The sequence below is a fragment of the Mustela nigripes genome, chromosome 7 (assembly GCF_022355385.1).
Source record: "Mustela nigripes isolate SB6536 chromosome 7, MUSNIG.SB6536, whole genome shotgun sequence".
NCBI classification, from domain to species: Eukaryota; Metazoa; Chordata; class Mammalia; order Carnivora; family Mustelidae; genus Mustela; species Mustela nigripes.
The window spans coordinates 111,191,215-111,217,867 of NC_081563.1; the positions used below are offsets into that span (position 1 = coordinate 111,191,215).

General features: G+C 42.3%; 1 protein-coding gene across 3 annotated transcripts in view; it reads left to right on the forward strand.

Annotated features, from left to right (window-relative positions):
• The window catches only part of LOC132021770 (dynein axonemal assembly factor 9), a 133,093-nt gene that overhangs the window by 46,897 nt on the left and 59,543 nt on the right, over window positions 1-26,653 (forward strand). For 2 of the 3 annotated variants that reach the window (XM_059406632.1, XM_059406634.1), the window contains 12 exons: window positions 58-113; window positions 3,552-3,687; window positions 6,302-6,383; window positions 7,358-7,394; window positions 12,085-12,172; window positions 13,353-13,429; window positions 15,152-15,196; window positions 15,571-15,616; window positions 18,209-18,320; window positions 18,944-19,014; window positions 19,938-19,988; window positions 20,541-20,628. In XM_059406632.1, coding sequence (XP_059262615.1) covers window positions 58-113; window positions 3,552-3,687; window positions 6,302-6,383; window positions 7,358-7,394; window positions 12,085-12,172; window positions 13,353-13,429; window positions 15,152-15,196; window positions 15,571-15,616; window positions 18,209-18,320; window positions 18,944-19,014; window positions 19,938-19,988; window positions 20,541-20,628 — 889 coding nt within the window. The remainder of the gene's footprint in view (window positions 1-57; window positions 114-3,551; window positions 3,688-6,301; window positions 6,384-7,357; window positions 7,395-12,084; window positions 12,173-13,352; window positions 13,430-15,151; window positions 15,197-15,570; window positions 15,617-18,208; window positions 18,321-18,943; window positions 19,015-19,937; window positions 19,989-20,540; window positions 20,629-26,653) is intronic. The other variant, XM_059406633.1, reaches the window with a different exon arrangement.

Sequence of the window (26,653 nt, forward strand, 5' to 3'; positions counted from 1 at the left end):
TATGATTGTTTTATAAAATTATGATCTTAAGATAGACAATATTGGCTTCTTTTTTAGCCATTCAGAAGTTACTTCAGTCATGGAATGATCTCCAGCCATATAACTGAAAACAGGTAAGTTTCTTGGGGAAGAAAGGTGAATGGTAATAGAGAAAATGGGATTGACCAGGAGGGTGGTTGTGAGGGAGCATCTAAGTCCCTAAGGTAGAGTCAGGAAAATACAAATTGACTTTAGTCATCACAGGGTAAGAAATTTATACCTTGAAAAATTGTCCGTTTTCTGCTTTTCTATTTATATACATATATATTTATTTTGAAATATTTATTTGAGAGAGAGAGTGCCCAAGAGGGGGATAGAGGCAGAGGGAGAGAGGGAAAAGCAGTTCTCACTAAGCAGGGAGCCCATGTGGGGCCGGCCCAGTGTGGAATCAGTCTCAGGGCCCTAAGATCATGACCTGAGCCACCCAGGCGCCCCCATCCGTATATTTTTTTAAATACAGTTTTAGGGGCACCTGAGTGGCTCAGTCAGTTAAGTGGCTGCCGTCTGCTCAGGTCATGATCCCGGAGTCCTGGAATCAAGTTCCACATCAGGCTCCCTGCCCAGTGGAGAGCCTGCTTCTCCTTCTGCCCCGCTCATGCTGTCTCTCTCTTGCTCTGTCTCAAATAAATAAATAAAATCTTTTTTAAAAATAAATTTTTAAAATACAGGTTTATAGTAAACTAGCTTTTTAAACATTGTAACTTGCTGAAATCTAAAGAAAGGAATTTTATATTCCATCCCTACCCCCAGGGAAGCTAGGAAGCAGAATGTCCAACGGCTAGGCAGGGATCCATAGCATGTTATGGGGAGTAAAAAGGTTTGGGCATAAATGTCCAGCCCCAGAAAGACAAGGAGCATTAGGGTTGCTACATTTGTTTTCTTGAGGTATTTCCTTTAGCATCTCTCTTATCGTGGTAATCGACAGGGCCCCTGCTGGTTATGGTTCCTCTGATGGATAGATGAGAGTAGATCTTTCCTCTCTTTTCTTCCCTAAATCCAGTCCAATCTGAAGTGAGACAGATTGCCATGGTTGGGACTTAGGGTCATCTTTTTCTGCCTAAAGAGTCATTTACCTCGAATTAAGCTTCAGAAGAAGAATCAGAGTCATGTTTACTTTTAAGAGCCCCTATTTTCCTGAAACTTAAGGAGATATTTTTAAGGCTAATACAAGAAATATAAAGAATTTTCCACATGATACACACTAAGGGCAATTTAAGGAAAGTGTAGGGAATAAAGGAAACCATCTTAATCTATTTTAGCTGCCGTGACAAAAATACCGTAAACTAGATTGCTTATAAACAAAAAAACATTTATTTCCCTAAGTTCTGGAGACTGGTAAGTCCCAAAATCACACTATCCCATCCAATGTCTAATAAGGGCCCACTTCCTCTTAGAAAGCAGTCATTTCACTATGACCTTACATAGCAGAAAGGACAAGGGATCTCTCAGGAGGCTCTTTTATAAGAGCCTTTTTTATAATCTCATTCATGTGTGATCTACCCTAATGACTTAATCACCTCCCGCAAAGGCCCTACCTCCTAATACCATTACTTTGGGGGTTAGAATTTTAACATATGAATTTTGTGGGGATATAAACATTCAGTCCATAACTGAAACTATCTTAAAAATATCCTTTAGGTACTATTTGTTGAGAACATACGACATACTAAGCAAGAAATAAATGATTAAAAAGTAAACCAGTCATGGAGGTGCCTAGCTGGCTCAGTCAGTAGAGTATTTGATTCTTGATCTCTGGGTCGCAGTTTAAATGTCATGTTGGACATAGAGATTACTTAAAAAAAAATTTTTTTTAAACCGAGCAGTCATGGTCTCTGCTGTTATAGAGTGTGTAGTGTGGTAGAGAAATAAGACATTAATCAAGCAACCTCACAAAATAACATAATTACAAACTCTGATTGGTGCCATGAAGGAGAAGAGAACTTGGCATTGTGAAGACTACAGCTGGAGAACATGGTCTTCTCTGAGGGGAGATCTGAATGATGAGTAAAGGTAGTAAGATGAGCACCTGGGTGGCTCAGTCAGTGAAATGTGCAATTCTTGATCTCAGGGTTTTGTGTTCGAGCCCCACACTGGGTATAGGGATTACTTAAAAAAAATTTTTTTTTTTTAAAAAGGTGATCAGTGAGCCCCTTTTTAAAAAGGAGAAAAGCATCTTGAGATGAGAGTGTAAGGAACATAAAAGAAGATGGGTTTGGTGGAATATAAGAGTTGGGGGAGAATGACCTTCCATGGAGCCAAAGAAGTTGGCCAGGCCAGACCATACAAGTCTTCTTTGGCCATGTGAAAGATTCCAGTCCTTCCCTAGAAAATGAAATAAAGGCATAAAAAGCTTTCCATGTATGAAAGTTGTCCCCTCTGAATTGTGGAGAATAGATTATAGGAGAACAAGAGTGGAAGCACAGTCACTGTGAGGGGGCAGTGCAGTTGTTTGGGGAAGAAATGATGGCATCAGGGATGAGGCCTGTGACCATGTGGGTTGAGGGAAATGGACAAATAGGAGTGAAACATGGTGGTTGGTTGGATTTAGAAGGTAAGGGGAAGGAGAACTCAAGGAGGCCTAAGGAGGCTTCTCAGTTCTGGCTTAGTCCCGGGGTGGATGATGATGCCATTTATTTATTGCAAAACTTGAAGGGGAACGGGGGATAGATGATGAAAGAGGAAAGGAGAGACAGACAGCTGAAAGTAAAACCCTGGGAATATTCAGAGGCAGATAGAGGAAGAGAATGGCTGACAAGGGAAACTGAGATGCAACAGCTCTTTCAGGGAGAGGGTGTCAGTGCTTCTGAGAGACCAAGGAAGGGCAGGCCGAAGCCTATCCTTGGATTTGCTCTTTGCTATGTGAAAGTCACATGGTGACTTTTGCAAGAGTAATTGGAGTAAAATGACTGAGGGGTCAACTGAAGTAGACTGAGAAGTGAGCAGAAAGTGACAGCAAAAAACTAAAATAAACAGACAAGTCTAACCAAGAGAGGAGACAGAAGAAGGGGATGCATGCAGGGCAGGTAAGTGTGGCAGTGAGATATTTGCAACCCTACTCTCCTCCCATCCTAAAAGCTGCTCCAGAATAGTTAATGCCTCTGTTGTCTGCCTATAGTCTGAGCATCACAACTGGTGTCATCCTTTAAAATTTCAGTTTCTATTAAATTGCTGTGGCATGAAACTGGAACCTTGCTCCATCTCTGCGTCATGGACAGACCTGTGGAACTTTGTCCTTAAGAATTAGAACAAGCTGAAAATACAAACCTGGCTTGAATTTAGTTATGTCCCTAAATGATCCCTGTGGGTCAGTAGGAGGAGTTGGAGACATCTGGCATCACTTCCCAGCAAGCGAGTATTAGGGGGATTGTACTGACCTCTTTCCTCAGACTACAAGACTGAAAACTCCAAGCAGGATTGAAAACCCACTCTGAAAACCCTAAGAACCCACTTACTGGGAAGTTGCCCTAGCTAGGACTCTCTTTTCTAACCACATTTTTGGTTTGCCACTCCAGCCCTAATAGGCAGCCATTCGTTCTCTTTGGCAATCACTCCACACGAGAAAATCTGAATGCTGGCAACTTTAACTTCCCTTCTGAAGGGCATCTGGTACGCAACACTGGTCCCAATGGGAGCTTTGCCAAACACATGGTGAGTAGCTTGACTACCTGGTGCTTAATTGGTTTTATAAATAGGGAGGAGGGAAGGATAAGAGGAACCGTTCCAGTTCGTGTATTGATTTAAGCTCGAAGTTGTTTTGGAGTGAAAGAAGTGATTGTAAACTCACTGTATTTTTGCATAAGTACTAGGTGTGATTTGAAAACATCCTTGTTAATTTTTAAATATTTGAAGGAAAAAGCTTAAAAAAATACTTTATCAAACCAAACTCTTTAAATTGTCATAGTAATGTTGTCATTAGAATAAGACTTTTAAATTAACTTACAAATAGACTTATTCCAAGCCTACTAGGTTTGATATGTCTTCACTGTTACATTTCAGGACATAAACTTTGAGGATCACTGTTCTTTTATTGAGGGTGCCAGGGAGAAGACTTGTTCATTTGGTGGTAAATTGTCTGCTACATTTTTTTAAAGGAAACATTAGACTGAAATATGAGACTCTAGTGCTTGTAAAAGGCTGTGGAAGCTTAAGTATTTTCAAAATGTTACTGACATTCAGGAAAGCTAGTGAGGTAGGTACTATTTTTTAGTTTTGATTGGAGAACATGAGGCTATGTCACTCTGGATTGACTTTCTCATGGACTAAATTTTTCTGCCTCTAAGATGGTCAGGAATATAGGGCTACTTGAGTGGATGGATATGCTGTTAGGATCTTACTGCCCTTTAATGGCAGAGCACAGACCTCGTTTTAACCCCCCAGAGGATCCTGGGAATACACAGGAAATGCCAAATGACATAGGGTTCTTAGTGTAATCTTACATGTTCACTATATATGTTAAAACTAAAGGAAATTTAGCTGAGTTCTGCTTCTGGGAAGAGGGAGTAGAGATATTTTTTTTTCCAAATCCTTCTACTGAGTACAACTAAAAACACTGGACATTTATGTAAAATAAACATGTAAAGACTCTGGAAGGTAGAAGAAGTCAGGCTGGCTGAGGAGCTTAGAACCAAAGGGACAAAATGGCAGTGAGTTTTCTGGGGTTCCTTTTTGCTTATATATCCCAGACTGGATATTGGAGAAGCTGACAACCCAGAAATGCCAATAGGCACAGACATGAAAAGCCTTGTTTCACTTTTTCCTTCCCTACCCTCACAACCCCCTGCCCTGCTTCTCAAATTCCTCATATCAGAGAGATCATATGATAATTGTCTTTCTCTAATTGACTTATTTCACTCATCATAATACCCTCTAGTTTCATCCATATTGTTGCAGATGGCAAGATTTCATTTCTTTTGATGGCTGCATAGTATTCCATTGTATATATATACCACATCTTCTTTATACAAATGGCACTTTAAAAGAAACTTTCAATTGGGGGGAATTTGGAAATCCAAGAAACATGTTCTATTGAGGAAATATGCCAGTTAACCAACAAATAGAAATATGCACATGCGTTTTTATTCAGGGTCGTGGCAATATTGATCATATGCACTATGGTGAATTATAGAGTAGGCCAAACAATCCTTATTACACATCTTTAACTTGGATTCACAGTGTTCACAATATTACAGAAAAATGCCATGCATTCTCTTGTGACTTCCTCAAAGATTGGAGTAGAATGAATATTTGTGTCACATTTAGCTATTTTTTTAATATATTGCACTAATTTCTTTTGCTTTAGTTCTTTTGGTAGCAATTTTGTTTTTTATAACTAATAGCCTGAGAACCCTGATGAGATGCTGGATTTTCAAAAGAAAAGGACATCTGTATCTATCTTTGTATAAATAACTAAACAGGGAAGAAGAATAGGAATTTTTTTAAAGGATTTTATTTATCTATTTACTTATTTGAGAGAAAGAGAGCGTGCAAGTGAGAGAGCACAAGCCAGGGGAGAGAAGCAGAGGGAGAGGGAGAAGCAGGCTCCCCACTGAGCAGGGAGCCCGATGCGGGGCTCAATCCCAGGACCCTATGTTCATGACCTGAGCTGAAGGCAGCTGCTTAACTAACTGAGCCACCTAGGCACCCCGAAGAATAAGAATTTTTAAATCTCTTCCCAAGGCTTATGTACAGAGATGAAATACAAATAGAAGTGGGGACATGGGGGCACACCCTCCTTTCCTGAATTTATAGCTGCTTCCATACATTTCCCTGTCATGTCAGCCAAAGTCCTCACTGTGAAAGTTCTGGACTATTAATGACAGTCAAAACCCAAGCACATTTTCTCTTTCCCTTCTAAGTTGTGAATTCATTAGCATCATGAGCTGACCCAGTAGCAATCTCACAATACCGCCAAGGTTAAAAACACAACACAAGAGGCACCTAGGTGGCTCCACTGGGAACCTGCTTCTCCCTCTCCCTCTGCCTGCCTCTCCCCTGCTTGTGCTCTGTCTCTCTCTCTCACTTTCTCTCTCAAATAAATAAATAAAATCTTAACAAAGAATACACAATACAAAATACTTTTGGAAAAATAATAATTAAAGGTGATCTTTGCCTCTGTGCCTTTAAAAAATAATAAATCAGCTGTTGGTGAGATAAAATTGATTTCCATGAACGATATAATTTTTATTTTTCAGCAGTACATACCTAAGTCCCTACTCTTTTTTTTTTTTTTTACTTTTTTTTTACTTTTTTTTCTGACATGCAGGTAGTACAGTGTGTCTCACCAAAGGGACCCCTTGCTTGTTCAAGAACGTACTTTTTTGGAGCTACTTACGTTCCTTACTTGGGTAAGTTCCTGTAAGTTCTCATCTCATCAGCTTTCCTAATGAATAATATCTCCCATGAATTAGAAATGGAGTCATCATTAACTGCTTTCCTCAGAAGTTTATGATATCCACTTAGTAGGCCTCCAACTCCCTCTCTCAGTGCAGTGGAGAGTTGATACACCTAACACATTTCTCAAAGAATGTATCTCTGGAGGAATAATCATCAGCTCAACATGTCTAACCATGTGTGAGACCATGTGCTCAGTGTTAGAGGGAAGGCAAGGATAAGTGAGTCCCAGTTGGATAGCAGGAGATACAGGCTACAGTGAGAGTCAGAGTCAGTCAGGTGCCTGCTGTTCTGGTGAAGAAGGGCCGTGGTAGAAGAGTACCTTCTACCCTTCTAGAAGGTAGAAGGGAGGAAGTGTTCCATGCTGCGGGGCCCTCCAGAAAGATCAGGTGCACTGGAGCTTCCCTTCTTGCTAGGGTAACCAGAAGTTGCAGATATCCAAAGAGACCTAGAGAAGAACCTCTAGAATAAATGAGGATCTCAGCACTGCTCCACAGAACAGACTACAGCAGAAACCAGGTTTTTACCTGGGTGTTGCTGTGTAAGCTGGAAAACTCTGAAAGAAGCATGATAATTAAAGGTCAGCTAATTAAGGAGATGATAAAAGAGTCAGAACTGAGCCTACTTAATTATACCTCATAATTTAAAAAAATTAAAAATAAGGGTGAAAACATTCCAGAGCCCAAGATTCCCCAGGTCTTCTCTGATGTTCATAGGTGATGCTGAGTGGGTGGTCAAAATCAGTGTCAAGGGTGAAGATCTAGGAGGATTCTGGGAAAAGCTGTTGTGATTGTACTGTGTTTAACCCAAAAGAAAAAAAAAATGTAGTTCTTGATGTCTCCTTTGAATTAAGAAATTCTAGCCTCCTTGTGAAGTGTTTGCAGGACACATGATCTTGTCACACTTAATTCATGGTCCTTTGTTACAGGTGATGAGAATAAGCTGCCCAAGAAAACTGAACAAATGTAAGTCTTCATTTCTATTTTATATTTTCTTAAAGTTGAGTTACTCAGAAGTTGTGGCTGTCGCTCTAACTCCTTTGAGATCAGCAGTGGATAGGACATTTGGGTGAAGTGGTGAGCAGAGCTGTGGTTTCCCTAGCCCTGTCTCTCAGCTTGGAGTCCTGCCAGCTTTGCCATGTGCTCCTCTCTCCAGAACTCAGAGACTTCCTCTGCAAACCCATTTCAATGGTGTGATTCTTCTTACTATGTCTTCTACATAGTACATTTTTTAATCCCCGAAATAAAACATCCTAAAACACATTGGGAGAATCTATGTTGAAACCACTTCTGGTCTAAGCAGTGTTTCCTCTGGATTTGACTCTTAGACTTAGGGAATAGTGCTGGGATCTGAACTCAGGCTGTGCAACTTTATTTTTATTTATTTTTAAATTTTTATTTATTTGACAGAGATCACAAGTAGGCAGAGAGAGAGGGGGAAGCAGGCTCCCCGCTGAGGAGAGAGCCCAACTTGGGGCTTGATCCCAGGACCCTGCAATCATGACCTAAGCTGAAGTCAGAGGCTTTAACCCACTGAGCCACCAGGTGCCCCAAAGCTGTGCAACTTTAAAAAGGTCCAGTGTTGACTTTGCTCCCCCTACATATAACAGGAAACCAAAGATAAAAAATAAACTTATTACTCTTAATCTCACAAAACAAACTGAGGGTTGCTGGGGGTGGGGGATAGGGATAGGGTAGCTGGGTTTTGGACATTGGTGAGGGTTTGTGCTATGGTGAGCACTGTGAATTATGTAAGACTGATGATTCACAGACCTGTACCTTGGAGCAATAATACATTATATGTTAATTTTTAAAAAAGAAAGAAAGAAACTCAATAATGTTTGTGTTAATCTGTTTGGGCTACCATAACAAAATATCACAGATTGGGTTGCTTAAACAGCAGAAATTTATTTTCTCACAATTCTGGAGGCTTGAAGTCCAAGTTCCAGGTACCAGCAGGGTTGGTCTCTGGTGAGGCCTCGTTCCTTGAGTTGCAGACCACCACCTTCTTATTGTGTCCTTATCTGGCCTTTCCTCTGAGCTCTGGGGAGAAACAGAAATCTCTGGTGTCTCTTCCTCTTCTTGTAAGGATACCAGTCCCACTGGATTAGGCCCCTACTCAGGACCTCATTTAACTTCAGTGACCTTCTTAAAGGTCCTATCTCCAAATACAGTTACATTGAAGATTAGACTTTCATTATGAGTTTTAGAAGGGCTCAATTCAATCCATAACAGTGCTGGAACTACTGAATTCCAAAAAGGAATTTTCCATCAGAATATGAACATAGGGGCGCCTGGGTGGCTCGGTGGTTAAGCTGCTGCCTTCGGCTCAGGTCATGATCTCAGGGTCCTGGGATCGAGTCCCGCATCGGGCTTTCTGCTCAGCAGGGAGCCTGCTTCCTCCTCTCTCTCTCTCTCTGCCTGCCTCTCTGCCTACTTGTGATTTCTCTCTGTCAAATAAATAAATAAAATCTTAAAAAAAAAAAAAGAATATGAACATAATAGAATTCTGTTATTACCTAATTAAATATTCTAGTATAAACTACTGGGGTCTAGACAAGTGCTTCCCAAAGGCCAATAGTGACAGACCACGAAGAATCATCTAAGCATCTTTTTATAAATCATATGATCCCCAGGCTATAGTAGTTCCCAGAATTACTGAATCAGAATCTCTGGAGTAGGAACTATGTAGCTGTATCTGAAAAAATACAATGTAAGGAATATAATCATACTACAGAAAAATTGGGAAATAGAAAAGAAAAAGAGGAAAAATAAGATCAGCCATAATTCCTTCTCTTTGGCTCTACCCATTAGTATCTTAACTGTGTATCTTACTGGGTTTTTAAAAATTACACATTTAGGTTTTGTATAGCTGTAATTAATGTGTATACGGTTTTTTAGTGTGTGGGTTTTCTGCCCTTTAGCAACATGTCAGCCACATTCTCACTTTGTACATGCTGGTACTACTTTTTTTTTTTTTTAAGAGAGAGCAAGAGTGTATGTGGAAGAGACAGAGGGAGAGGGAGATAGAGAATCTTTTTTCTTTTTTTTAAAGATTTTATTTATTTATTTGACCAAGATTTTATTTATTTATTTGACAGAGATCGCAAGTAGGCAGAGAGGCAGGCAGAGAGAGAGGAGGAAGCCGGCTCCCGGCTGAGCAGAGAGCCAATGCGGGGCTTGATCCCAGAACCCTGGGATCATGACCTGAGCCGAAGGCAGAAGCTTTAACCCACTGAGCCACCCAGGTGCCCTCGAGATAGAGAACCTTAAGCAGAAGCCACACCCAGCATGGAGCCCAGTGTGGGGCTCGATCTCATGACCCTGAGATCATGACCAGAGCCAAAATTAAGAGTCAGATGCTTAACTGACTGAGCCACACAGGCACCCCTGTACCTGCTGGTACTTATGTGCCAGCTGTGCTTAGCCACTGGATCTTTATTCTGGACACCTAAACATTCCTCCTAACCAAATTCATTGGTGCCCTGCTTCATGGACTAGTATTGACCAGTGCTTGAGAGTACATGTGGAGACTTGGTGAAACACAGAGCTGGTAGAACTTGGGCCTTATGGGCCTTATGGAGTCCTAGTGAAGGCAGTGGCAGTGCCATCCAGGCAAGAATCTCAGGCCTCCCATTCAGGCCATTTTATAAGCCCATAGCCAAGTGGCTTTGCATTCAGCTGTTGTCTGGGGTTTGTATAGGTTGTATAGGAGAAAGCCAACCAGTGAGGGGGCCAAAACATTTTGGTACTGAGTGAGTCAAGCTGGGTCTTAGGTGTTTGTGCCAAGGTGTGGAAGATTCTGATCTTACCTGGAAGTGGCCATGCTCATTGTCAGTGCCCCTGCCAAGCCCCTTCCTACCAAGACATACTCCTCTGTTGTGGCCTGGCCAACAGTCTTCAGGATATGTTGATCTTCGGAGCTGTCATTTTGTTACGTATGCTTTTTCTTTTTTTTTTTTCTTCTACCCAACTCAAATCTCTTACCTAAAATGTAGAGATGTGGTGTGGGCGCCAAGGAGGAAATTAAAGGAATTGGCTATGTGACATGGTACAATAGAAAAGCACCAGGCTGACAGCAGACCTGAATTCAAGTCTGCCATTCATTTTCTGTGCCTTGGACAGTTTACTCCACCTCCTGAAGCCCTCCTGGCTTCTTCTGTATGATGAGAGTTAGACCAGATCATTTCTGGGTTCCTTCCTGCTTTCTAACTCTGGTCACCTTCCTTGTTAAAAGATTCTCAGGCATAAACATTGACATAGTTTTGGCAAGTCTTTATCATCTTCTTGCCAGGCATCTTCCCTGCCTTTTAGGGCCTTGTGGATGAACCAGCCCCTTCTCTCTATAATTATCCTGATAAGATCCTAAATCTCTCTCCCATAAGGTAGTGATTCTCAACCAAGGGCACTTCTACTGCTCCTCTTCCTCCAGCCCCACCCCTAGTGACCTTTGACAGTGTCTGGAGACATTTTTGTTATCCCAACTGGGGGTACTACTGGCGTCTAATGGATAGAGGCCAGGGGTGTTGCTGAACTTCCTATAGTGCACAGGACAGACACCATGACAAAAATTTATCTGGCCCAAAATGCTGAGAAGGAAGAAACCTTCTTAAAATCAATTTGGGAAGTGAGAAGTCCAAGAGAAAGGGCAGGATTGGTGAGTGAAGAGCAGGGAGCTTTAGGAAGGGAATGTTTGCCCTCAGGAGCGCACACTATTCTCTGGATCAGGTAAGCTACTTGAAAAATGGTGTGCAGCTGGTAATTTAAATTTAAGCGGAGCTCATCTTCTCCTCTGAGGTAATCTCTTTTGCTCCTGAAGTTCCAGTAGCAGTTCGTAGGCCTGGGAGGAGATGACATGAATGTATGGTGTGGTTGGTCCCGAAAAAGCAGAAAATCTATACCAAGATACTGAAGGGATTCAGACTCCTGACAGAGGGGCTAGGGAGCCCACCGAGTTCTCTTCAGTTGGATCACAAACATGGAGGGTTGGTCTTCTTAGCAGAGTTGGCTTTTCTTATCATGGTTTAATAAGAGCAAAGTATAGGGACACCCGGGTTGCACAGTTAGTTAAGAAGCTCATTCTTGGTTTCAGCTCAGGTTATGATTTCAGGGTCATGAGATAAAGTCACAAACTGGGCTCTGTGCTCAGCATGGAGTCTCCTTGAGATTCTCTCCCTCTGCACTTGCCCGCTCTCTCTCTAAAATGAATAATTAAAAAAAAAAAAAAACCTCTACACAACTTAAAAAAAAAAGAGCAAAGTATAAATCATGTGGGGCACATGACTTTTAAAAGGTTTAGAAATCAGGGGTGCCTGGGTGGCTCAGTTGGTTAAGCATCTAACTCTTGGTTTCAGCTCACATCATCATCTCAGGGTCCTAGGATCAAGCTCTGAGTCAGGCTCTGTGCTCAGCAGGGAGTCGGCTTGAAATTCTGTCTCTCTCCCTTTGCCCCTCGCCATGCTCCCCATGCATGCACACACTTTCTCTCGACATAATAAATAAGTCTTTATAAAAGGCTTAGAAATCAATGAGTTCTGTTTTTGCACTTTTCTCATTCTTTTTAAAAATCAGTTACTTAGGGAATGTCATTTATGTGCATGCAGCTTTTGTTGAAACCTTGTGATGCTGTAGTTAACCCATATTTTTTGTTCTAAAGTAGGCTCTTGTCCCAGGTGTATGCTGCTGTTATAGAGGCTGTTTTGGCTGGCATTGCATGTTATGCTAAAACTTCCAGTCTAACAAAGGTAATTTTAATACCATGTTTCTCTTTCCTTAGTAGTAATTTCAGTGTAAGCCTTCCTATCCATGTGTTTTGTCTTTGGACACCTGGTAGTAGTCAATTTTGTGAGAGCCTGGGCCTCAGTGGAGCTGGCGCCAGACAAAGGTGCCTGGAGAGCGCTGAGCTTCTGCTGCCTGTGACTGAACTGCCCTTGTCCTAGGAATGACCGACCGCTAATCAGCACTTCTTTGTAGATATCTGGTCGTGTTAAAGAAAAGTCATTCTGTAGCCTACTGTTTTACTTTCTAGCCTTTTTTTTTTTTTAACTAGCTCTTTAAAAGTTAAAAAATAAAAATATAGATTTTTCTACTGTGAATTTAATAGAGTTAGCTAAGTTTGTCTTGAGCTACATAGTGAGATTTCAGTGTTTAAAAAAAAAAATTAGAAAATCTGATTTGCCTTTCCTAGACAAGCACATGTGTTCTCATTCTCTGACCGTTCTCTTCCTTGCTGTTTTGCGGTTAACCTGCCCTGCTGAGTTGGATTCCTATATCTGACCCAGTAAGGAGATGCGAAGAGTCGGCTTGATGCCTCCCAATGCCAATAGGACCTTTCCTGAAGGAAGCCATTTGATATTGGAAAGGTTGTGTATGATGTAGATATCACAGAGACTGTAGCCGTAGTCACCAGCTCCCTGCCATCTTCCCTCCTCACTTGAACTGGATCCCTGGCAACTTGGAATTTCTTAGCCCTTTCGCTGAAGGCTTATGCAGTATCAGTTCTCACACTTTTTCTTTTTAAGTGATCTTTTGTAAATCTAGGTATTTAAATGTTCTTAGCATCTGGCAGAAACTCCAAGGGCAGTAGTCTTTCCCCCAGGGCCAAGGGAGAGGGGAGGAGGAAACCCTTTTCCAGACCTCACAATGGCATCATCCTGGCTGATTACAGTTCCCGGTAGATCAGGTTCCAGTGCCCACCTGCCTGAATGAAGTGTTTCCTGTGAACCCAACCCAAAGAAAGCAGGCACCTGTTTCCCTTAACACAATGTTTTCACTTTGATCTATTGATATATACAAAGCAATCATGTAGAGGGGAGGGGCACAATGTTCTCCTGGCCAAATGTTAGAAGGGTACTTCCTATCAGTGATGTGTACTCTTTCTTGCTATGAAAGCTAATTGTCTCTGTTTTGTCATTGCTTTTATAGGCAAAGGAGGTAGCTGAGCAGACCCTGGGATCTGGGTTAGATTTCTTTGAGTTGATGCAGTTTAAGGCAGCCCTACGGTAAGCAATGGCTGCTATTTTTTATAAGGAGTTATTTGTAATGCTTTATTAAATAAAGACCCTTTTCTGTCTTGTATTTGATATTCTGTCTTCCCTCTGAGAAATGTTCCAGTAAAATATGAGGATATCTGAAAGGCAAACATTCATGATCAGGGCTTTGAGAGGCCAGGGAGCCAAAGATGGAGGAACTGTATGAAAAAGAGTCAGACACATTTCCTGATGCCAGAATGGGAGGCAGATCAATGGCAGAAGCATCAGAGACCTGAAGGACCCAGGTTTAGAGATTAGAAAGGTGAAGCAGGGACATGAGGGGTGAAGTTTGTTAGGGTCAGGGTCCCTGGGCACATAGACACAGTTCCTGCTTAGGAGACCCTGGCCTTGGGCCTCTGATGCCTCTCAGGGAATAGATATCCTGAGCCTGCTAGAAGCTCTGGGATTCAGGCTTGCTATAGCAGTCCAGCCATTATACATCTCCTGGCACATCACAGGGTTCTCTGTGTGGTCTGTGTCCATAGCCAAACTTTCATGAACCCAGTCCATCTAACCCTCCACCCATCCTGTATGAGGACCACTTGGTGCACTTTTTGGCAAAAGAGGCAAAAGACACCAGAGACATTGGGGAATTTTCTTAGAATACTTATGGGTTGTGCCCTGTGGTGCCTCAGCTCCATGTCCCACTTTTTCTTACATCTACAACCCTGGGTAGTAAGAAAGAACATTTAAAAAGTTGATCTAACAAGAATTTTATTGCTGCAGCTCCAGGAGTAGAGGGAAGAGCCAGATCTTTCTGGTGCAAGGCTTCAGGCCTCTTTCTTCTGGGTCTTCTGGATCTTATAGCTCTGGCCATAAGATGAGAAGGATAGAAGTTTGTTTCCTTAAGGCCTTGTGCTGGCCTGGATTATCTATTCCTGGCAGACCTGAGTTTGAGGAAACTTTTGCTTTCTAGTTGTGTTACTTTGGGTAAGACAAGGAGCTCTCCGTACATCTGTTTCCTTGTCTTCCCACCATGCAGTGTCTAAGCATGTAAATGTTAGCTGCTATCGCATTGGGGGGTGGGGGGAGGGCTTCTGTGTCACCGTCGACATGGCTGGCATAGTCGTTCCCTTCTTCCTTTCCTTGGAGCTCTGAGTAGGCCACTCAGCCTTCCAGGGCAGGCTACCTTTCTACCAGGGCAGGCAAAGCCTTTTAGTCCTGGGCATACTTCTCTAGCTGGAGGAAGGAACAAGAAAAGAAATCCAGGTAATGGGAGTTCCATCTGGAGCCCCACTCCCTTCTCTCCACAAGGTCACTTGACTGAGTACCTTACACTACATCAGATTAGCAAATCATCTCCTGAGAGGAACACAGGACTTGGTGTCTCTGCTTGAGCTTGGAGCAGGGATGGCACCTTGACCCAAAGGTAGTAAAGAAGAGGAGGATCAGGACAATATGTTACAAGTGTGGGGCAGGAGGCTATGGGCCAGTAGAGGGTCTTCCCTGTCTACAGTAGGCAACAGTTCCAGCACATGGTTCTCTCCTGCTCTATCCAAGAGTCAAGCCGGCCCTGAGAATCTGCACAGAGGCAGAGCTGTGACTGGAGTCAAATGCTGGCCCCACACTTGGCAAATGTGCCATGGAGGCCCAGCACATGTGCACTGCAGCAGCAGGTGTCTGGGGGGTGGGTGGTGGCCAACAGTGGTTAGCAAGAGCAGACTGACTTTTTATTTTGTTTTGGGTCTATAGCTCCAAGATGGCTTTTCACATCCATGCTGTGAATAATCAGGGAAGGTAAGTGTATGTTTGTGATGCATGCTCTTTTGGAGCATGTTTTTAGGAACAAGAAGTGAAGAGAGGCTATCTTGTAACTGCTGATGTGGGTGGTCTTTTTAGAGTTCTGGCAATGACATCGTGCCAGGATTGGGCCTGGGACTTGCTATACTCAGCTGAGACGCTGTACTCTGAGTGCTTCCCTTTGAAAGACCGAGGCATGGCAGTAGGTGGTGGACCTAATTCCTTCCAGTGACCTGTATACTAATTCTGCCTACATGTCACCCAGTGCTTTGAAAAGCCCTGAAAGAAATCTGGGTCTGTGGGTTGTTGCCAAGTTGAGAAAAGAACATTGTAATTGTGATATATGTTTCTCCTGTTTCTTCCTCTTCTAGGATTGTGCCTCTGGACAGTGAAGATAGCTTATACTTTGTAAAGACGGTAAGCAGAGCTGTTACAAGTCAGCTGTCAGGGAGTGGCTTAAATAGGGACATCTGCAAGGGTGAGACAGGAGTAGGTGGGAGTCTTGGGCAGTCTGTCCCTGAGGAAACTGGTCTTTTCTCAGGAGCATTCCAGCTGTAGCCATAGTAAGCCTGTGAGCGGGTGGCTGTACAAGGTCCACATCATACCCCAGAGTCTTATCTGGGGGCTGAGAGAGACACTTCTGCCTAAGGTTAGGAAGGCTTCCTCCAACTAACTGAGACTGCTCTGACCTCATGTGGAAATGTGAGCTGAGGATAAACCTGTCTCAACACAGACCGATGAGTTTTCAGTGGATTCTCTGTGTTCCAGGGCCTTAGTTGATACCCTTAGGACAGTCTGTGAAAATAAAAGAAACAAAAAACTGGGGGCCTAAGTTTCCAGTGAAGTGGGTAGTCAGAGCAGAACTTTCCAGCCCATTTTCTGGGGACACCCTGATGGGACAGGGGCATGGTTTGGAGATAAAGAAATATTGGTCCCCAGGTGAGCTGGCTGGCATGGCCTGGGGGAGCCGAATTTCTAGACCAGTTGCTCCTGGTCACAAGCCAAGTTCTCCATTTAGCTCAGTGCGTTCTAATGTGCAGAAGATTGGCAAGCAATGCATGAAAGTATGGTAGTTATCCAGCCAAGATTCTGGTTGCAGAATACATGGGCACGGATTACACCTTGAGTCTCTTCTGTGGCTACTGCCTGAGCCTTAATTCCAGTGAGCTTTGGGTCACCAGGAACTTGGTGTGCAGGTCTGGATGACTCAGTGCAAATGCATGCCTGCCACTATCACCAGTGGGAAAGCAGTAGTGTCATCTCATCTACAGAGTAGTACAACAAGAGTAACTTCTTAAGGTTGTAAGTTCTCCTTTTATAAAGTGTCTGCTCCCTGTATCATCAGCATTTTGTGTTGATGCTCATTTAGAACTACGAGACTTCATGGTGACATCATCAGGATGCTAGGAGATGCTTCCTGATATTAGGTGTTAGTACTTTATCTCCTTGCCAGACCGTAAGCCCTGATATCTCTATTTAGACTCCGCTGCAGTGCTCTGGAAGGTCCTTTGCCCAGTAGAAGGTGATCAGGATCCCAGTGGAATCATACTGTTGTGTTAAGTACACTTTCAGCAGCCAATAATGAAATAGGAAAGAAGAGAGAGAAAATTGTTTTCTGTATAAATCTTGTCCTCCTTTTCAAATAGAGATGAAGTTCTGCCTTTCAGTTTTCTTTCTCCTCTTCCTCAATATTAGAAGGCAAGTATAAAAGTAAGGTATTGAGTATAACTCACTGGATTGTCTTCCTCTTTGATCTGGAAACAAAAGTGGGGTTCCCACCATCAATTAAGAGAGACCATGCAGCCGGAGAAGGCTTCGTGTCTTCGCATGTTCAAAATTCTTTGAAGCAGATTAAGATTTTGAAACAAAAACAAAAACTCCCAGTTGTCAGGCCTAATCAGAAAGTTAACTAAAATATAAAAGCCTACCTATCACTTTTATACATCCTTTTTTCATAACAACATGAAAAACTAACCACTTTGGCTTTAACAGTTTTTTTCCTCAACTCTTCTGCCTCCCTTTTGTATTTGGGAATCTAGCAATCTCTTCAAGAACCCCACATCTTTTATCTCTGCCCTGAACCTGGAATAGGGATCCCAGGCTAGGATCACAGTGTATTGAAAATGGGCTCTGTTTCAGGAACTCTGCACATGACCATTCAGCAACATCAGGCCAGGAGGAGACAGGACCTGAGAGTGCTCATTGTGCTACTTATCCCGTGTCCCTCACCAGATCTTCTGTCATTCCACACCCTGGCTCTGGCTCATACCATTTTCTGCATTTCTTCTGCTAGAGTCCCCCTGAAATTGTTCTGTTTTCTTTAGTTCTTGTTTATCAGCCATTCAAGAGATCTCGCTGTGTTGTTTGTTTGTTTGTTTGTTTTTCCAGCCTACTAAAGCCTCTATTTTTATTTGTCTTGCCATAAAAGCTTAAGTAGTTTTCTTTTCATTTTCTTGGTACTGTAAGAAGCATTTATAGGTATTGACATGTATCCAGAAATATCCATGAAGACATGTGTAATGAATGAATGCCCACCTTCCCAGACTTGTTCAGAACTTGAGCCCAAACCAGAGAAAGAATTGGCAGGCATGTGGATATGCCAGGATGCGAGGAGTATATAAGTGTACAAGAGCCTGAAAGAAACATCTCTAACTCTTGAGAGGCCAGGGCCTCATCACAATTAAGAAGGACAGTTGTTATCTTAGGAAAGATAAGGAATTTGAGGGAATTTATAGAAACATAGAAATACTCCTATGGCCCAAATGTGTCTCTGATGCAGAAGCAGTTGCAGGGGAGCATGGGTGATGCTGAAGTCCTCTCCCGGTCCTGAGATGTAGTTCAGAAGAACTTGAGTTTTCCTTAAAAACAACAACAACAACAACAAAACCCTCTGGAGTATTCTGTCAAAATGTGCCTTAGAGCAGTATTTTGTGATCTGTTTCTTAATGGTCTCTCCCTGAAAGTTTAAGAGTGACAACTGGCCTGACTCTGTTTTCTCATTTGATACAGGCTTGTATGACTGTGTATGACATTCCTGACTTACTGGGAGGAAGGGGGTGCTTAGGGTCTGTGGTCTTCTCAGAATCCTTCTTGACATCTCAGATCTTGGTTAAAGAAAAGGGTAAGTGTTTATAAGGTCTTTAGAAAGCAAAACTTGAGTTGTTTTTGTTTGTTTCAGCAAAATAAGTTAATAGATGTAGTGTCATAGTTCTTGTGTATGTATAAATCATAATATATAATAAGTCTATATTATTGTATATTATAATTATATATAACATGTTATTAATTATAACATTATCTTCACACACACACTTATGAGAATATGTACAGCCTTACTGGTAGTCAGGAAGAAGCAATTTGAAATAATAATCCGATCTTTTTTTTAACCTTTGCACTACCTTGATAAAAATTAGAAATACAGATGAAAAGAAAACTAATTCCCAGGACTCTACATTTAAGTGTGTGTTTCTCTTTGTTGAAAAAAAATAATAGTTAATCACATGGGGAAACCTTTCTCCCTCCCCTCATTAATCTCCCTGTTCCCAGATGAGGAAGTTTTCAATTTCTGAGAGCCCAAGATTTTGTATACTAATATTGTATTATTAGTTACTGTGTACTATACCATACTATACTTACTGTATACTAATAAGAGGAGCCTGAGAAGGGGAGGGGTGTTAGTTTGGGGGTCTACAAGGTGGGCTCAGGTAGTGGGCAGTAACTGGCATGTCTGTGGTCTTCCTGCAGATGGCACTGTTACCACAGAAACCAGCTTCATAGTCCTGACAGCGGCCATACCCAGATTCTGCTCCTGGCTGGTTAGTGTCATGCATCTGGTGGAAGTGGATTTAAATGTGGAGAAATTGGAGAGAACATTTGAGGAAGAGCCTCTTCATTGGGTCCCTGGTGGGATGTCAGAGCCTAAGCTAGCTACTTTTCAGAAATGGAAGTTTTTATCTCAGCTCTTTTTCTTTATACAAATGAATCTAGTTTCTTTAACTCTGTCCTAATCTTGGGAAAGTGCCAGAAGAAATGAACTAAGTGATTTGAGTCCCTATTAAATTATGAAAAGAAGAAATTAAACCTTCATTTTACGGATGAAGGTACTAAGGCTCAGAAATTGACCAGCCTGTCCAAAGTCACAGAGATAGTAAGGAGTGGATTCTCTGGTCAGAATGGTTGCTGCTGAGTTTTTAACAGCAGTCTCTCCGTGTAGAAGGGTCCCATCTTCATCAGTGGGAGTTGGTCTAAAACTCTGGTGCCTTGGGACACAGAAAGTATGAGAGCAGTGAGTCTAGTAATGGACTAAGTACCTGTTTTAGAAAATCAATTCTGATGTAAATAAGGATGAACAAGAACCACCCTCTATTGTAACATGAATACATATAAATGAGAACATGTTCAAAATATTTTACTATGTTCTCTTCCCTTTATCCTTACAAATAGTTGTTTTTTTCTGAAGTGAAATACAAGTGGAGACTAATACATCATTTCCACATCTTGTAGGCTCCGTTAGCTGGACCTCAGATCCCAGGGAGAGGGAGAGTCCACCATGGCCTTGGTCTCTGAGCCTTGATGGCAAGTAGGCAGCCCAGCTCTGCCAGCCATCAGGGCCTGAGAGCACAGGATTTGGTGGAGGGACTGCCCAGTCAGTGTCCTAGAAATATTGAACATGGGGAGACCTAGGAGAGTTTTGCCCTTGAAGTAGGAAACTGAAAACTTGCACTTCTTTTGCATACAGGTAGAAGATAATGAAGTAAAATTGTCTGAGAAAACCCAGCAAGCAGTGAAGGTAAGCAGCCTTCTTATCCTCAATGTTAACATTGTATAAAAATGAAATATAAACAGTTTATGAAGATAACCTAGAATATTTCATTTTAGGGCTAACCTAAAGAATATGTTCCTCTTTGTCTCAATTCCTATTTGCATCCTTCCCCTCCCAAAAAAGCTTTAGAAATAACCCTTTAATGGGGTACACAGTTAGAGGGATTCTTTCTGCCATTTGGCCTTTGGTGTGTTTTTTTTTTAATCTCCCAGTACTATTAGAAGCAGGTCTCAGATTGGCCTAGACATATAGAACTTAGAGGTCAAGGTTTTAGGCAAGGTGAGCTGTCTCCAGTTGTTAGAAATCCACTGGAGCATGAACAAGAGTAGCAGGCTTTGATGCCTGGACTCAGAGAGGACTGTACAAGTTGAAAATGCCAGTAACATGCCAAAGGCATGTAAAAAGTTGGGTTTCTGTGAGGCTGACTAAGCAGCTTTTGTAGACAAACAAACGTGCAGTACTTTTGATTCTGTAAAGTTTATGCTACAAATCGTCTGCTCTTTGTGATTGTTTTTAAAGGGGGATGCCAGTTTCCTGGGTACTTTTCTAACAGGAGGAGAAGGAGCATATCTTTATTCCAGCAATCCACATTCTTGGCCAGAGGAAGGTGAGCCAGCTATTACTTTTCTATTCTTGACTGTGTCTGGGTCCCTCTTTACAGGTATTGGCATTGGCATTGTGATTAGCAATACATCTGATACTTGAAAAGACTTGCTGTGCTGGTGTAGAAGTATTTCCTTAAACAGCATTTCTCCTTTTATCCACCCGTTTTAGAGATGAGGAAACTTGTGCTAGGAAGGGATGGCTCCAGAACCACAGTCTGGTCCTCTTCTTGCTCCCTGAGGATTATTCTCAGAATAGGCTAGAGTGGTATTGTGTCCAGAGATAGAATTTGTGGACCTAAACAAGTCTGGATTCATTTTCTGTTGCTATATAAAAAGTTACCACAAATTTAGTAGCTTAAAACACACAGTTGCTATTTCATAGTTCTGTAGGTCAGAAGTCCAAGTAGACTTGGCTGTATTTATGTTAAATTCTCTGAAGTTAAGGCACCAGTCAGACTAGACTCGTATCTGGAGATTCTGGGGAAGAATTCACTCCCAAGCTCATCTAGGATTATCAGCAGAATTCAGTTCCTTAGGATTGTAGGACTGAGATCCCCATCTTGTTGCTAGATGTCTGCCAGGACCATGCTTAACTCTTTCTCCCAGAGGTCCATGCCCTGTGACAGCCCTTCGCCATCTCAGCAATGAAAACCTCCCCTGTGTTGTTGAATCTTTCTTATCCTTCGGATCTGTCTAAATTCTTTTCTATACCAGCCAGAGAAAACTCTGCTTGTAAAGAGCTGTTTGTGATTAGAGGAAGCTCACTCAAATAATGTCCCTTTTGCAGTATAACATTACACGAACACAGAAGTAACGTCAGAAGATGAAGGTCATGAGAGCCATCTTAAATTTCTGCCTACCACAGACTATACTCTGGCTTCCCATTCATGTTCCTCCCACATGCAAAATACAGTCACCCCTTCTCAAGGGCCCCACCTTATTATATAACAGTTCAAAGTCCTAAATCTCACTGGTTCAGAAATCCAAAATCTCATCATCAAGATCATCTAAATCAGATACAGATAAGGCTCTGGCTTTTAATCCATTAAATACAACTCCTGAACACATGTCTTTTCCATCTGTGGCCCTGTGAAACTAAGGAGAGAAGTTATCTGCTCTGCCCTCCCAACACCCAAGGTGGCCCTGGCATAGGATAACAGTTACAGACATTCAGCTTCAGAAAGGTGGGGAGTAATGGAAATAAAAAAGAGTCATCGGCCTCAGGTAGCTTTGAAATCTGGCTGGGTACACCCCAGGATCTGGGTTAGGTTTTAAGGCCTGGGAATAGTCCACCATGGCTCTTATCTCTGCCACCTGGGCTCTTAGTTTCATCCTCTAAACTCTTAGTTTTCTCCTCTAAGCTTGTGGCTACACCTTGGTCATCCTTCCTTTTTCACAAAAGTAGCACTTTGTAGGTGACTTTTATCAGCCTGCATCTTGCCAATAGCATTTGGGGGTCCAAATGCTACTCTCCTTTGATTTCATGTTCTCCCTGTCCCTTTCAGTCCAAGCTGGCAGTATTTCTGCTGACCTAAGATTTTCAGAAACTTTGCTTTCACGTGGATTCCATGTTCCTTTTTGGTTTCCTCAAAATAACATTTTCTTAGGAGTCCTATTCTTACGCTTGTTGATATAGCGGTCTTAACGGAGGAAGAGTTGTGACTTACTCCACAAATTTCTCAGCCTCTACTGAGCAAATTCCCCCTTCTGGATAATATGTTCTTCTTGGAAGTAGTCTGTCTGGTGGCAGATTCTTCTCCCTGGTCTCAGATCAGTGGTTCAGCTTCTCCTCCATTCATGGAAGAGACAAAGCACAAGGAGATTTGGGGCTCCACAGAATGCCGGGTAGTAAGTAATCGCGTTCGTTATTGTGCCTGTGCTCCAGCCCTGCCTACATTTGTGCCTCTCCAGATCCCAGTACAGAAGACCAGAGTCCGGAACACCTATTGAAGGCAGGGAGTATGTGACAGTGCTACTAGCCTTGGGGCAAGATTGCATAGTGTTTCCAAAGCAGGTTGTAGGGTGCCTGGGTGGCTCAATGGGTGGGTTAAGCCTTTGCCTTCAGCTCAGGTCATGGTCTCGGGGTCCTGGGATTGGGCCCCGTGTCGGGCACTCTGCTTGGTGGGGATCCTGCTTCCTCCTCTCTCTCTCTCTCTCTGCCTGCCTTTCTGCCTACTTGTGATCTCTGTCAAATAAATAAATAAAATCTTTAAAAAAAAAAAAAACAGGTTGTAGAGGCAACACAGAGGTGGTTCTGTCATAGTTGAGCCAGTTACAATATTTAGCAAGGATATTTGCCAAAAATTAGTTTGCACCTTCCTAGCAAAGGGCCTTCTTAGAAAAGTAATCTTGTGCTGTATTGAGTTATCCAGGAAGATTCAATATATCCTGAGGTCTGTACACAAAGGGCACAGCCAGGGATTTCTGGAGCCTTATTCATCACACTCTTTTGAGAGCACACTCTTAGTTTCTGAAGGAAATGTAGTTTGAATTAGGGGGTGGTTTTCTGAGGCAGGAAAATTAAATAGGAATAGTGAATTTAAACAGGAATCTCCTCTAGCTGTCTATTAAGCTTTTTGCCACTTTGGAGCCCAGGTCAAGTGGGGCTTAAAGTTTATACCACTTAAGGCTCTTTCAAGGAGAAATAACAGAAAACGGTTAGGATTCTTCTGACGGCCTTAGAAGGGAGCTCAGGTGAGGGGTTCTGAAGCTTAAGTGTCATTAGTGTCCTGGTAAATCTGTCTCTACTTGAGACTGTGATGAGCTTGAAACTCATCCATTCCTATTCCCTGAAGGCATTGACAAAAGCTCTTCAGCCTGTGTTATCTTAATTGAGCTTCCTGTCCTGAGCCCCATAGGTGAAAACTTACCTGAGATTATAGTGCAAGTTCACAGTAGGTCTGGAGGGTAGTCCAGGTCTTCTGATTCTCAGTCCAGGGTTGGCCCTTCCACTACATGTAGATAATACTAGTACGTCCTTTACTTTGAAATGCTCCCACTGAAACCTTTTTCTTCCCCAGTTAATGACTTCTCCTCTCACAGGACTTCTTGCTATACAGATCCTGTTCTTTTATGTCCTTCACGTGTCTCGTCTTCCCCACCCTGCTGTCCTTGGTCAGGCAGGCTGCCCACCTGCTAACCCTCAGGAGCCCGGTTTATAGGTTTACCACATATGCCTATATCCGTAAACAATGTCTTGGTTTTGAATAGCACAAATAGAATCTCACTCTGTGTATTCTGGGTCTTGTTCTTTTTACTCACTATTCTTTTCCTAAGATTCATCCAGATTGTTGTGGATAGCCATGAAGTTCATTCACTTTCATTGCTCAGTGGGATTCCTTTATATGAAAATGTGCTATTTATTCTTTGGACTGTTGATGGACATTTGAGGTTCATAATTTTCTTGCTATTGCAGACAGTCCTGTCATGAACATTCCTGTACCTGTCTCCTGGTGCACATGGCCCCAGGAGGATGCCTTAAAACACAGCCTTCTTGCTGTATAGTAATTGACATCTGTTGTCTCAGTCTCCTGACTTCCCTGTTGCATTCTGGCTAGCCGAACCAACCACTGCTGTCATCTCTGGCTAGTCAGTATATTGGCATTCCCTGAATGTTTGCCACTTTGATTGCTGTCTTTTTTGACATCCATGCCTATAGAATTTTCTATGCTTTGTCTCAAACAAAGTCAGCCCCTCTCCCTTGTAAGATTTTTGTATACCATGGAACTGGAGGAGAGGTCAAGTGAATAGCCCCTGGCTGAAATACCACATTTCCACCGATCTCATCAAGCTTTTTCTCATCTCATCAAGATTTTTCTCAAATAAATCCTTCTCAGTTTTATTATATAAATTTGGGCCATTACTAGAGTCCTTAAGTAGTTGTCTTAACAATTAGACCAGTTTCATCGCTGTTTTCTGGGGAGAGCATCTGCCAGAATCTTCACAGCCATTTCAGAAGTCCCACTCGTCGAGTTTTGATACTTTCACTTGGTAAAGATTCTAGGTCATAGTTTGTTTCTTTTTTTCAGTAAGCTCAATTCCATCTTAGGGCTTAAACTCATGACCCCAGCGTAAAGAGTCACTGACTGAGCCAGTCAGGCACCCCAACAGTTTCCTTCTTTCCAGAAGGATCTTGCTCTACTCCACTGTCTTCTCGCTTGCAACATTCCTGAGCAGAAATCCACTGCCATCCTTACCTTTGTTCCTTCTATAGAAGTTGTCTTTTTTTTACTCCAGCTACTTTTGAGATTTTCTTTTTTTTCTTTTTAAGATTTTTAAAAATTTATTTCAGAGAAAGAGAGAGTGTATGTCCATGCACGAGTTTGGGGAGAGCAGAGGGAGAAGGAGAGGCACTCTCAGACTCCACTAAGTGGAGAGCCCCAACACAAGGCTTGATCTCATGACCTGAGCCAAAATCAAGAGTTGGACACTCAAGAGACACCTGGGTGGCTCAGTCAGTTAAACGTCTGCCTTTGGCTAAGGTCATAATCCGGGATCCTGGAATTGAGTCCAGCGTTGGGCTCCCACTTCTGCCTCTCCCTGACGCTCCCGCTGCCTGTCCTCTCTCTCTCTGACAAATAGATAAGTAAAATCTTAAAAAAAAAGAGAGAGAGAGAGAGATGCTTAACCAACTGAGCCACCCAGGGACCCCGATTTTCTTTCTATCACAGATGTTAAGCAGTTTTATTTTTCTGTGAGTTGGTATGTCTTTTTTCATGTTCTTTGTGCTTAGAATTCATTTTGCTTCTTCAATGGATAGATTTAGTTTTCCTCATATTAGTATTTTTGGCCTCTTTTTTAAGTTTTTCCCCTCCTATTCTGGGCCTCCACTTTGCTGCCTGAAATTGTCCCACAGCCCCCTGTTGCTCTGTACAATTATTTTCAGTCCTTTTTCTCATCATGTTTCATTTTGCATAGTTTCTACTTGTATATATTCTGATTTACTAACCTCTTCTGCATTGTTGTTATGAGTTTGTTAATGTTAAATTAACATTTGTGAAGTGGAGCGCAGGGTACTGAATGGAGAGCCAAGTTCAACAAAAGACCACAAAAGAAATTGAAATAGGGAATTTTATTTCTCACAAGTCCTGGAGGAAGTACAGGGCGATGGCATGCCTCATGCCTTCAGGGCACACAGGAAGGTCAAAACAGAATGCAGACAGAGAGAGTGGCAGGACCTGGGGCACATGCCTTTATTAGAGTTTGTGGGTAGAGTGCTTTGGGTTTCCCAGGTTGAGGCCAGGTAGGTCAATTCAAACCAGAAGAGCAGGGTTTTCTCTAAGGAATGCCCTCAGAGACAGTGGAGACTTGATCACAAGGGCTGTTGGGGAAGTCATGTCAGAAACTTATATTTTCTTGTGAGTTTGCAGGCTGCTACACAGGGCTTGTTTGAGGGGTCAGTGTCATTTTAAGCACCCCCCCCCCACCAGGTCACTTGGCCAAAAAAAAATGTGTGTGGGGGCAGCAAAACCCTGGAGTAGCTTAGCTACACTTCCACAACTGTCTAATGTCATTCATCTCATTCAGTGTATTTTTCTTCTCAGACATTGTATTTTTCATCTATGGAAGTTTGATTTAGGTATTTTTTACGTCTTTTATGTCTCAAGTTAACATGTTTCAGTCTTCTAGCTTCTTGAACATACGGGATACAGTTATAATAATTGTTCTAATATGTTTTTCTTCTAGTCATATCATCTGGACTTGCTTTTTTTTTTTCTTTTTTAAAGATTTTATTTATTGGGGCAGCTGGGTGGCTCAGTAGGTTAAGGCCTCTGCCTTCAGCTTAGGTCATGATCCCAGGGTCCAGGGATCGAGGTCCGCATCGGGCTCTCTGCTCAGTGGGGAGCATGCTTCGTCTTCTCTCTCTCTGCCTGCCTCTCTGCCTACTTGTGATCTCTGTCTGTCAAATAAATAAATAAAATTTTTAAAAAAGATTTTATTTATTTATTTGACAGACAGAGATCACAAGTAAGCAGAGAGGCAGGCAGAGAGAGAGAGGGGGAAGCAGGCTCCCCGCTGAACAGAGAG